General features: G+C 34.3%; 1 protein-coding gene across 15 annotated transcripts in view; it reads left to right on the forward strand.

The window, feature by feature from the left end:
* The window catches only part of LOC145680804 (uncharacterized), a 296,773-nt gene that overhangs the window by 134,248 nt on the left and 148,052 nt on the right, over window positions 1–14,473 (forward strand). For all 15 annotated transcript variants that reach the window (XM_081751866.1, XM_081751865.1, XM_081751864.1 and 12 more), the window contains exon 6: window positions 12,569–12,685. In XM_081751866.1, the coding sequence (XP_081607992.1) occupies window positions 12,569–12,685 (117 nt within the window). The remainder of the gene's footprint in view (window positions 1–12,568; window positions 12,686–14,473) is intronic.

A 14,473-nucleotide genomic window follows, 5' to 3' on the forward strand; every position in this document is an offset into this window, starting at 1 on the left:
ATTTAGCGATCCATAACAAACAACATATGAGTCTATTATTTTGTTTACATGATCTAATAAATTCTCTTCTGGTTTTTGCATAGCCTTAATATATCTATTTATGATGGCTCGCTTACCTAATTGTGTAATGAATTTTTGAAACAAATGACTTGTAATTTGTGACCATTCGGTAGTCATTTCATATAAAGAAATTAATTCCTGATTTAATCTACCTTGCGCTTTTCCTAACGCAGCAATCCGAATGGTTTCTACAGGAAATAATTTCAATTTAATAATACCATAGATTACGCTCATAAATCGAAAAACCTTTACATCATCTGATCCATCTACTACAGGAATTCTACGTACGTGTTCATTAAACAAATTACAAGAAGCATTAACAGTTAATTTCTCCATATTAAAATTAAAAGGCACAAAACTATTCACTAACGTACGTTCTGAGGTCCTATACGCATAATTTCAATTTTATTTTTATCGCAAAATGGATTTGCACTTTTCTTTCGCAATCATCTTCTCAGCTGATTGATCAAAGTCAATAAACGGATTAAGGGAGCTACGACTACTTGTTGTAGACACACACAAAGGTCCCAACTCGTCCCTGAACATTCCGCTGCTATCAGAAAAGTCATAACACACACCTGTTGAAGACAGGTCAGTTACATTATCAGCAGTGAAAGACGATAAATGTTGCCTACTTGCATTTGCTTCCCCTTCCAAATACGACCAATCTCAACCTTGACCTATTTTAGGCGGAATAAATATTCCCCTTTCTCCTCCTACAAAACCATTTAAAACGAGCTGACCAGGACTTCCTGCATGAGTTTCCATATATATGAATACTGGAGAAATAAAAGTTAATGCTATAATATACAAAAATATTCCCATCTGAAAAATATTTCTGCCTAGTAGCGACTGCACACTTACAAGCATTTGTTTCGTACAAGAAATCCAGTTTTACCATACAGCCAAAATTCAAACTTTTTTTTTACAAAAAGAAAATGCGGATATATTTAACAACTCCAACAAGAAGCGTACAAAGTAACGAACAAACAAATGTATCTACTGTACATGTATTATGTTGTACTTTCTATCCTGTAGTCTCAAGAAAACGGATTTTACTCCAGCACTTTAAACCTATCAAGTAAGTAAGACATGTACAGTAACTAATTTCAACATTTTTTGAATATTCGGTTGCTACTGTTTGTAACGTGCCTTAGGTATGGCTCCGTCGTGGGCCACCGGCCGTTAATGACCAGGACAAATATCTATAAAGGGAAACATGCCCTACAGTAATAATTGTTAAATGAGGGAAATTAGGCGAGATCCTCCTAGTGCAAATCTTAACTATATTTTCTATAATAATTCTCATCTATAGGATTTCTGCGTATTTCAGCTTAGCAAAACAACAAAAAAAAATCATGATATAAATAATCAAAAAGATGCTATTAGGATAGTGAAATAAAACCTTATATATATGAATTGAAAACTTTATAACAAAAATTCAATCAAGCAATATATACGTTCAATGGATTTGAACAAGAATAGTAGTTTCTACATATGTAAATTTATATCCTGATATATATTTTAGGAAAAAAAAACTGTTTTTACTGCAAGTATATTTAAGGAATCTAACAGAGTAGCAATATCTACCCTACCACAATTCCATAGCATTAATTTTCTTTAAAAAAATAATCATATTCAAAAATTTTCTAATAACACGCTGTTAAATAATTTAAATAGATATAAAGTATATTTACTCCTAACTAATGTAACACCTTAAATCAGAGAATATAACAAATTAGTATAACAACTCACCCATTTACAAAAGTGGTATATAATTCCATTCACTTCCGATTTAATTTAGTTGGTGTCACACTACAGAAATTTTCATCCACACAATATCGCCAAACCGCAATAACACTTTTCGGAAATTAAATACCAATACTTTAGAAAATATCTGGATATAGATTTCTTTTTCAAGAATAAACTATAAAATTCACTAATTCTGAAACGCGTGATATATAATAACATTATACGCAGTTGACTATAGCAGAACAGATAGTGCCCACTTACACAATAGCAATCGAATGGCTAAGCCATCCCCTTCAAGCACCGTCGTAGGCACGTAATTCCCTACTTTCCGCCAGAGGCGTTAAAAAAATTACATCTTTATTTCGTGTTGCATACTCTTCAGGCAATACCCTCCAAGATTTTTTTTATTATGAGTGGGTCCCACCGAAATACTGCAGAAGCCACCCTTAATCTTTCTATTGGTTCCATAACCTCATGAAATTGTGGAACAAACTTTGCATAATATTGTAAAAATAAAACTAAAGATATCAAACCCTTTTTATTCTTTGGAGCGGGCAATCTTTTAATAATCTCAAGTCTAGATGGGACCATTTTCATTTTTCCATATTCTATAATAAAACCCAAATAAAAAATTTTACGTGAAAAAATGTACACTTATTAATCGATAAAGTAGGTTCTTTATCCTGTAGCATTTAAAGACTTTTTCTAACAGAACCTTATGACTCTTTATATCTTGAGTTTTACAAATTAGATCGTCCATATACCAATCTAAACCTTCATATTTTAACGGATATAACAATTCAGTTAGTATTTTTGATAACACATTACTTCCTGCAGCTAATCCAAATGGAAGTACCTTAAATTCAAACAAACCCCTATGCGTAAGAAATGCTGTCAAATGACGACAATCCTCCGTCAATGGTATTGTTAAATATGATTTTCTTATATGAAGATGGGTATAGATTTTAGCATCTGATAATTCAGCTAAAATATCCTCAATCCGAGGTGTAAAATGTGTATTTAAACAAAGATGTCGATTCAAATTAGAACAGTTTACGACCATACGTTTAGATCCATCGTTATTATTAACAAGAAAACAGGGAGAAACGTATTCACTATTACTAGGTTGGATTAAATCAGATTTTAACATCTCATCAATAACTTTATCGAGTTCTCTTTTAGATGCTCGTGACATGAGATATGCTTCTTATGAATAGGAGTGTAATCATTTAAGAGAATTTTATAATTAAAATCCATATTTTTTCTACATTGAGTGAAAATATATTGGGAAATTTATCAAGTAACTCATTCACATACCCTTGTAATTCCGGATATTCCTCCAAGACTTACGGACCCACTCTCAATTGACATGGATTCTAAATAGACTGCTTATTTAGACTGGTAATGGAAAAACCATTGGCCTCCACTGAGCTGGCAACACTGGAATGTCCCCTGATTGGTCTCTGAGTAAATTCCCTAACATGTGAATTCCCTGAGTAAATTCCCGACAAACGTTTGGATGTAACTCACTCAAAGATGTTTCCCTCAAAAATAATTTTGTTGAAATTTGGAATGGTTCTCTGCAAAACAAATCAACAGCACAAGTATCTTCACGTAAATCAGGTGGGGGGTCCCTTAATGAAAAGTTCAGAGAAACCACAGAGTTCTCTAAAGGAAGAATTAACTTGTTGGTCACTAAATCGATCTTTGCCTTTAACTGTTTACGTTCATTAATTCCCATAATAAAAACTGGCTCAAGATTTTCCACCAAAAAAACTTTAATCGATACACTCGATTCTTTAATTTAATGGGAATCCTCACACATTGTTCTAAAGTTAACTTCTGTTTATCTATCCCTACTCCTGTAACGTTTTCATTAAACACTTGCATAGGATATTTTAAATTGTGATTCCACCTCTCAAAGTTTTGTTTAATAATAAGCGAAGCTGATGAACACGTGTCTAGTCCCCCTCGCCTACGAGTTCCTAGCACAAAAGCATCGACAAAAGCTGCAATTAGTTTTCCTTAAGTATTATTTTCTATTGTTCCATCCTTTTTTTAATATCCGCTGTATTTCTATCACCAAATTTTCGGGATATTGTTCCTCCCTCTCCATGAACTTGTCTCAAAATACGAAAGTTCTTACTGCTTTCATTATTAGCAGGTGATGAACTAAAAACGTTTAAGTTCTCATTTTCTACACCATTCCGAGACACTGAAACTCAATTCCCTTTAAACGTACTACTATGCATTAAATTACTCGCTGGTCTAGATGCATAATGCTTTGTATTTATGTTGTTAATTTGAGAAACTTCATTATAAACACCATCACTCACATTAGGGTATCCATGTTCAATATTATCTACCAGGGTTCGAACTTCGGACCTCTCCATAGGAAACATATACTGCTTCCGATCACTGTTAGATACAAAGCGTCTCTTATTCTCCCTATCACTATTCATAAACTGATTATTGAATGAATTTGAAATCCCCGCACCACTAGAAGATTGAACACCGGACCCAAGTTCCTGACCGGTCACTATTCCCTGCAAAGCATCTTTCCATATTCATCCCCATGTTCACTTTTAACAAATTTGTACTCAGCACATACTGTTTATTAGCAGGACAATTGGCTACTAGGTGCAGTTTACAACAAAAATAACAGGAAACCTGTTTACGCTCTTCACCTCATCTACTTGAGACCTTCGTTAATGCATGGTATACCTCCAAATTTCTTTGATGTAAGTCATATTGATTTAGTTCACTCAACAACTCATCTAATGACGTAGGTTAACGACACTTACATATGTCATGATTTAAGTGGGGATTCATTCCTTCCATAATAATTTGTATAACTTCTTTACTCTTCCCATAATTTAGCGATCCATAACAAACAACATATGAGTCTATTATTTTGTTTACATGATCTAATAAATTCTCTTCTGGTTTTTGCATAGCCTTAATATATCTATTTATGATGGCTCGCTTACCTAATTGTGTAATGAATTTTTGAAACAAATGACTTGTAATTTGTGACCATTCGGTAGTCATTTCATATAAAGAAATTAATTCCTGATTTAATCTACCTTGCGCTTTTCCTAACGCAGCAATCCGAATGGTTTCTACAGGAAATAATTTCAATTTAATAATACCATAGATTACGCTCATAAATTGAAAAACCTTTACATCATCTGATCCATCTACTACAGGAATTCTACGTACGTGTTCATTAAACAAATTACAAGAAGCATTAACAGTTAATTTCTCCATATTAAAATTAAAAGGCACAAAACTATTCACTAACGTACGTTCTGAGGTCCTATACGCATAATTTCAATTTTATTTTTATCGCAAAATGGATTTGCACTTTTCTTTCGCAATCATCTTCTCAGCTGATTGATCAAAGTCAATAAACGGATTAAGGGAGCTACGACTACTTGTTGTAGACACACACAAAGGTCCCAACTCGTCCCTGAACATTCCGCTGCTATCAGAAAAGTCATAACACACACCTGTTGAAGACAGGTCAGTTACATTATCAGCAGTGAAAGACGATAAATGTTGCCTACTTGCATTTGCTTCCCCTTCCAAATACGACCAATCTCAACCTTGACCTATTTTAGGCGGAATAAATATTCCCCTTTCTCCTCCTACAAAACCATTTAAAACGAGCTGACCAGGACTTCCTGCATGAGTTTCCATATATATGAATACTGGAGAAATAAAAGTTAATGCTATAATATACAAAAATATTCCCATCTGAAAAATATTTCTGCCTAGTAGCGACTGCACACTTACAAGCATTTGTTTCGTACAAGAAATCCAGTTTTACCATACAGCCAAAATTCAAACTTTTTTTTTACAAAAAGAAAATGCGGATATATTTAACAACTCCAACAAGAAGCGTACAAAGTAACGAACAAACAAATGTATCTACTGTACATGTATTATGTTGTACTTTCTATCCTGTAGTCTCAAGAAAACGGATTTTACTCCAGCACTTTAAACCTATCAAGTAAGTAAGACATGTACAGTAACTAATTTCAACATTTTTTGAATATTCGGTTGCTACTGTTTGTAACGTGCCTTAGGTATGGCTCCGTCGTGGGCCACCGGCCGTTAATGACCAGGACAAATATCTATAAAGGGAAACATGCCCTACAGTAATAATTGTTAAATGAGGGAAATTAGGCGAGATCCTCCTAGTGCAAATCTTAACTATATTTTCTATAATAATTCTCATCTATAGGATTTCTGCGTATTTCAGCTTAGCAAAACAACAAAAAAAAATCATGATATAAATAATCAAAAAGATGCTATTAGGATAGTGAAATAAAACCTTATATATATGAATTGAAAACTTTATAACAAAAATTCAATCAAGCAATATATACGTTCAATGGATTTGAACAAGAATAGTAGTTTCTACATATGTAAATTTATATCCTGATATATATTTTAGGAAAAAAAACTGTTTTTACTGCAAGTATATTTAAGGAATCTAACAGAGTAGCAATATCTACCCTACCACAATTCCATAGCATTAATTTTCTTTAAAAAAATAATCATATTCAAAAATTTTCTAATAACACGCTGTTAAATAATTTAAATAGATATAAAGTATATTTACTCCTAACTAATGTAACACCTTAAATCAGAGAATATAACAAATTAGTATAACAACTCACCCATTTACAAAAGTGGTATATAATTCCATTCACTTCCGATTTAATTTAGTTGGTGTCACACTACAGAAATTTTCATCCACACAATATCGCCAAACCGCAATAACACTTTTCGGAAATTAAATACCAATACTTTAGAAAATATCTGGATATAGATTTCTTTTTCAAGAATAAACTATAAAATTCACTAATTCTGAAACGCGTGATATATAATAACATTATACGCAGTTGACTATAGCAGAACAGATAGTGCCCACTTACACAATAGCAATCGAATGGCTAAGCCATCCTCTTCAAGCACCGTCGTAGGTACGTAATTCACAACTTTCCGCCAGAGGCGCTAAAAAAATTACGTCTTTATTTCGGGTTGCATACTCCTTAGGCAATACACTCTAAGATATGTTTTTATTAAGTGTGGATAAAATTTCCGCACGTCACATTCTTTAGTGAGTTCGAGGTTCGTGATTGATAGAGTTGCATGTGCCATCTATGATTTTTGGAATTTAACACTTTCCATAGGTCATTTCGTATCCTTCACGGCAGATGTATTGCATATGACTAACATGAAGATAGAAGAGGACAACTATTTCTCAATATATTTTTGCTCGTTACTGCTTTCGATATGTTACAGTTTTATAAAATTGCTTATTACTCATGATAATACCTATGAGTTCATGTTCTACCATTCGTTTCCAACCAGATGTGAGCCATATGAATCGATACCGGGATCCCATGATTACAAGGTGGTGCGTAATATTATTCATCCGTTGTGGCAATGCAAGTCCACCAGGTAACAATATGCTTTCAATTTATTTCCAATTTGTTTCACTGTCCCTGTAATAATCTCGTACGTTCGGAAGTCAGAGAGGGAAGGGTTAGGTGAAGAGTAGATACTGTATTACCAGCAGTGCAAATATATACTATTGTTATCATATACGTCCGTGATTTGTTCCATGACATTGGGTATGTGCTTCCCTTGACCGTTTCTGATCCTCTCAATGACACTCTCACTATTGTCACTGCCTATCAATACCATGTGTTGTCTTTCCTATCTAGCACGTCAGTCGCATACCCAACGTAATTTTTGTGCTGGGCACCTACATTAGAAGTCTTCCCAGAAGTGTGAATGAGTTTCTCATACTATGTAACATATTCTGATTCTATCAAAACATTTCAATTTTTTTAATCATGAGCTTCTTTAACCTAAAAGGTAACATTGTAGAATGCCATTTTCTTTAACGGCGATCTTGGAGGAAACATTACCAACTCTTTTCCAGTTATTTACTTTCCCAACACGAACCTCTTAACCAGTATTATTGCTTTATGTGTCGTCACCTCCTACACGCTAATCGCCTTTCATTTTACTGTGGGGAGTGACGTATTTACGATTTTAAATTGGATGAACGCTTTTCTAACTGTAGTCTTGGAAGTGTGAAAATTCTGCTAGATATTTCATTTACATTAATAGAGTAAATAGTATTTCGGGTAGGGTATTAAGCCCAGAGACCCCAAAAATACGAAACTTACTATGGTCAAAGGGGTACATCGGAACTCTGTGGTACTGTGAACCTATACCTCAAGAGATCCAACTCCATATATATATATATATATATATATATATATATTTGATCTAGGAATTAATTCGTGCGGGTGGACAAGAGATGGCGCAACGAACGGAGCGTCCCACAGTTCCGTGTATCCACACATGTGTTGCAAACCCCTGTCATCGCGTATCGTTCGTAGTATAGGGCAGTGGATTAAAGCGTCAACAACACCAGTTTGTAGTTAAGTGAACATGGCGCAATTTGTGCCTGATAAAGTGTTTTTGCGGGGTGTTCTGCTGCATTACTTTAACATGCAGAAAAGTGCGACTGAAAGTCATCGTATTTTGGTGGAAGTGTATGGTGACCATGCTCTAGCTGAGCGAACGTGTCAGAAGTGGTTTGCACGGTTTAGAAATGGTGATTTCGGCTTGGCAGACCAAGAGCGAGCTGGACAGCCAAAAAAATTTCAAGACGAAGAATTGACAGCATTGCTCGAGCAGGATTCGTGTCAAACGCAGGAACAACTTGCAGCAGCATTAGGCGTTGATCAAACAACAGTCTCCAAACGCTTGAAAGCCATGGGAATGATTCAAAAGATGTCACATTGGGTTCCACATGAATTGAAAGACAGAGACGTTGAAAGACGAAAAACCATTTGCGAATTGCTGCTTCAACGACAGAGCAGAAAGGGGTTTCTGCATCGAATTATTACGGGTGATGAGAAGTGGATCCATTACGAGAACTCTAAACGAAAAAAGGCCTGGGTGAAACCAGGTGAACCAGGTCCATCACAAACAAAACGAGATATTCACTGTGCAAAGGTTATGCTGTGCATATGGTGAGATAGGAAAGGTGTGGTGTACTATGAGCTGCTGCAACCGGGTGAAACTATGAATGGAGAACGTTATCGATGACAATTAATGCGTTTGAAGCAAGCTCTGGCCAGAATACGACCAGAATGGGAGAACAGACATGATAAACGTATTGTTCAACATGATAACGCTCGCCCACATGTCGCAAAACCGGTCAAAACCTATTTAGAAAATGTGGGATGGGAAGTTTTACCCCACCCGCCGTATTCACCAGATGTTGCTCCTTCGGACTACTACTTGTTCGATTGCATGAACAACGATTTGATTGGACAGCGGTTTACTTCTTCAGAAGATATCGAAACATGGGTCTCTGACTGGATCGCTTCCAAGGATGAGGACTTCTTTCGCCACGGAATCCGTACATTGCCTGACAGATGGGCGAATGTGGTGGCTAGCGATGGACAATATTTTTCTTAAGGTATTTATGTATTTTGTGTTTGTATTACAGCTTCAATGTGTGCGTACCAACCGCACGAATTAATTCCTAGACCAAATATATATATATATCCTACTAAGTTTGTGATGAAGAGCATTGTGTCATTGGTCTTGTCATTGATTAACATAAAGCAACCAGGTAATAGGAGAAATAAAATAGTTCCGGTTTCTTATATGTATTCAGTATCTCAAGAACATAGTTCATCTTATCTCTTATTTTCAACGAGAGATCATATTAGTGTTTATCAATACCTAAGAGGATGGTAAATATTTAGGTACCAAATAGTAAGCGGTGGCCACTGTCATACTGTTCTTTTGTTTTCTTTTTCGTGTATACTCACATTTTCTCGAAATTCCTTATGTCACCAATTCTTCCAAACTCAGTATGTGTTTGATTTTGGTCAGGTTATTATTGTGGGTCTTGAACCTGTGTATGCACTGATTTTATTTTATTTTATTTAACTACTACACTCAGTCTCTTCTGGAGTTTATAACTATGCAGAAGATACAAAAATCCTTCGCTATCTCTATTCTGTTCAAAATGCCCATGGTCTGTGAAGGACTTTTTGGTATTTACTGGAATTAGTTCTATCTGTGTTGTACAAGACTCATCAGGAGTACTAGTGGCAGGAGTGTTGTACTGTATTTTGATTTACTAATAATGGGGAAAATGGTTGAGGAAGCATGAATTGATTTATCGACTCTTATCTTTAGTTCCATTTGCAGACGGAAATAATGTCTTATATTTAATATGACACGAAACATCAAACTGTCAGGAATGTTCAAATTCCACTGGCATTATTCAATTTCAAATACCAGGAAATAGAATTGTTTTCTTTTTCTAAATCCCTCTTCGCTGCTCTATTCGTGGCATACATAAATAAGACCGACTGCGGATTACAAAGCGCAGTTGATTCTGGCTTCCAATTCAAGTACAAGGTATGAGCATTTTTAAGTTGCCAGGTGTTTCTATGTGATGTCTCTGCCCTTTGCTTAATTTCTGAAAGGAGAATGATGTTGAGTGAGGTCGGGATTCTAACAGAAAATATATTAAAATTGCTCATAAGGAACGAAGCAAAATAATGCGGAAATATTTGGTGCATATAATGTTTCTTAATAATTACCAATAATAAAATGGATAATGTGCACATCTTCCCTGGGGTTCCGGTTTTGACTGGAAGTAATTAGATTCGAGTTAACTGTCTCCTAAGAACTAAGAATATAAGAGACTTGAATCTATAACTTACGGTGAACACAATCAATGAGTTGTGGCCGGGAATCGAACTACTCAGAAAACGTGCCTACAGTAATAGAATAGTCTCAATAAAGATAAGTCCTCCGTAGATAGCACGAAAGGTACTATACCGCTTCACATCTCTCCTTGTAAAACAGGTCTTGTAACTTCTATAAAGTTAGATGCAAATCAACCAATCAATCAACAAAATTAAAGGACCAATAAGGACATACCATTTTCACTGACATTTATTTCAGTGATCTCCCTCGTGGGAACGGTATATGATAGGCCTCCTCTCTTTCCTATCATATACCGTTCCCACGAGGGAGATCTAGGTCTTTGGTGTGGAAGGCCTAGATTAATTCCCAGTGAGAGTGCATCTAATTAGATCCCAAACCAGCTTGTAAGACCACGTTAAATATAACATCGCAGCTGTAAGAGATGAATCTCATCAATTAACCAAACATTCTATACTTCTACTTCTATTGACCGGTCATAAGAAACTTGATGTAAATGAAACGAGTTGAAGACTTGGGAGCTTGAATACAAATATATTAAGACTGAAGCACTCTGATATGAATTACAAATAATTTTTATTTCATTTTCTAATATTATTTGCTAATTAAACTCCAGAGAAAACTTAAAGAGACTATTTAATTAGAACGCAATATCTTGAAAAGTACTCGTTAATTTAACGATAAGTTTCATCTCTTATGCGACAGAAATAATAGGTTTGAATCTTTTTAATAATAAGTAGTTCTTTTAGAAAGCTTGTAGTTTGGATTCTACGGGAAAGAATGAGTCCATGTGAACATTGTAATTAGTCAGCAGCACTCTGCGAATGTAGGCTCGTGTTTGTTTTCTAGAGGAAAATTTGTTGCTGACGAACCTTGAGTAGTAGATTTTGTTCCACGTAATAGAGTAATTTAACTAATATTGTATAGCTTTTGTTTCGGTAAAGTTATTGATTGGAGTTTTTTTAGTCATTTCCCCTTGCTGTTTCGTATTGCCTTAATGCTCAATGTTGAAGTTAAAGACTAGTCCGACCAAAAACAAATTTGTTTCATCCAGTGTCTGTGATCACTTCTTACCGGTATAAGTATTCAAAATAATTCAGAACTTAAAAGTAAAGGCAAATTTCGCGAAGAAATCGGATGAAGATCTAGATATCACAGGTGTCAACTCATCACATTACTTGATAAACTTAGTCAGGCAGCGAAGAAATAGAAAACAGAGTCTCGGTTCAGGGATTTAAACAAAATACCTTTCGTTAATGGTGGAAAGGATAACTGAAACTTAAAATAATTTCTCCAAGATGCAGTTTCAAATAAAAATATATGTCCACTCTTGTAACCTCATGCATATATTTTTGTTTCATTAAATCTGGAAGTTATGCGATTTGTAGATATAGTACTTATGAAATTAAAAGCATAGTGACATGTAAAATATCAAATCTCTCCAACTAGAAAAAAATTATTAATGACTTAAATTTGCTAAAAAGATAACACTAAAGTATTAATGGGGAATTTGTAGAGATTACTCTGTTCTCGCGAAGGTGTACGAGATAGAAGTATGTCTAAAAACATCCTTTCTAAGGAAGTAAGGTGGATTTCAAAAATTCCCCTGATGATCTCACCGATCTCCAGTATCTCACGAATTGATGGAGTTAGAGAGGTGTAACTCGACAGATAGACCCTATATAACCAATAACAAAATCCGTCTGAGAGTTTACTAGAGAACATGTTTACTTCTTTCCATGATTTCCTTTTTTAAAAAAAACCTTGTGAGACAAAGTTGACTCCCTTCTTTAAGCTGCATACTAAATTTTTACTTATAAGTGTATGAGCATTCACAATTTTTATGAGCATTTTCAAAAAGTAAGTTTAAAAATAATTATACGTTTAATATATGTAAGAAATTTCTAATAATTTTATAGAATTTTCTCTTAATGAATGCTTGTCAATTTGAAATATTCTTCTTTACTAGCAAGTCGTACATGTGGGCAACATCTATTTAGATGTAATTCAGGACAATGCACAGTTAGTTATTACGTGTGTGATGGAGAATATGATTGCTCTGACCATAGTGACGAAACTAATTGTGGTAAGTTTACAATTGTTTTTATATTCATTATAGTTGTAAATATATATTATCTTCGCACAGAATATGATAAAGTTACTGCAGAATATTTGAAAATTCTACAAATTTAATTTTTGAATATACAAGTAAACACAACTATGAACACATTGGTGATATTTGGAAATTAACGTCGCCGCGGATTCACTTACCAGAAATACTAGTACTGTGATCAGTATTCACTGTGAAACCACTGCTAAGCTAGTAAGTTTTAATTTTGTTCTCGGATAGAAGTGTAATTTTTCGTATGCCTTATGGTTATCTCCAAAAACTTGCAAGCCTCACATAAACACACTGTCATTCAAGATATACTTGTGCTCTACATCAACTTGTTGTGCTATCATGTGTGCTGTATTCTGAGATATTTCTGCGTTTGGGGAAACGTATTTTCATTGAAAATAGAAAAGCTATCCGTCAGTGTCACCCTTGACTATTGGTTTCCTTGCTTTGCAGTTTGTATCTCTTCTGCCCACGCTATCATTGCAAGACGGGTTCACATTAGGTGGTAGAAATTACGTAAACATTTTCTTTGTAAACTTGATAGATATTTCTAGCACTACTTGTAGAGAAAACATATCCTTGCTATCAGAAACTCTTCTCTCACATATTACTGTTTACTGCCTGATGCGCGCTCTCCATAATACAGTGAAGACTGAAATATTAGGCAGTATGATTGGTACTGGGATGTAAAATGATTGGAATATATTAAACTGTGAAAACATTTGGTACTATTGAATAATTTTAGTCTAGGTTTGGCCATTTACTAGCTTACGTGACAGATTTTCACTGATAAGATTAGTGTAACTGAAATTGTTAAGTTGCATAGATACGCTCGATTTAGTTACTACTTTCTTTTACATTACTTATATTTCTTAATTTGGTCATTATTTTTTATTATTTTTATCGTTTATGCTATCTTGAGACCTGCTTGTCTAATTTCTGAATTTGCTAACTATTTACTTATATTTATTTATATTTAACTGAGATTTATTCCTTCTTGTTATTTTGCACATCATTTAGGCGATCATTGTTTTGATGATGAGTGCCCTTTAATAATATGACTTATTTGTTCCTTTATATTCTGATAATTGTGATTAATGACAGTACAGTTGAAGTATTCATTTAACCCCAGTCAATGGATGAAACAATTACCTTGGCTGTATAGCTGCAGGGAAATTTTCTGTCATCTTAACTTTTTTTTACATATTCTCGTGTTTAATAAGGATACAACCATGTAGTCTAAGAATTTATATAATAGGCATACAATAATTATCCCACATCATAGTTCTCGAATATTCCTTTTTCCTATTATTACATTTCCCCAATGTACACCCTATTGCAGAAAGTATAATGGCGTTCATTGTGGGAGGTATGAGCTGAAAATTTTCTAAGTTCATCTTCGGGCATCTTCAGAAACAGTAAACTCAGGATGATAGATCAGACCGTCGAAGCCAACTTTTGCAATAAAGAAGAGTTGGACAGATCTATTTTCTTTTAAAAGTAATCAAAATTAATAAAACGTTATTAAATATATTAATGTCCACTGAAAGGAGAAACATTAAACGTAGTTGTCATATATATATATATATATATATATATATATATATATATATATATTAAAATAAGGACGACAAAAAGGACAAGAAATGCAAAGAACAATATTTTCTACAGACATTAAAATCATTGTTATAAAATTCGAGTTTTTTGCTAAAAAGAATTCTGCAGGAGTAGTTATATTAGATCACTGCTAAAGCG

This window comes from Thermobia domestica, chromosome 3 (genome assembly GCF_964235325.1).
Source record: "Thermobia domestica chromosome 3, izTheDome1.hap1.1, whole genome shotgun sequence".
NCBI classification, from domain to species: Eukaryota; Metazoa; Arthropoda; class Insecta; order Zygentoma; family Lepismatidae; genus Thermobia; species Thermobia domestica.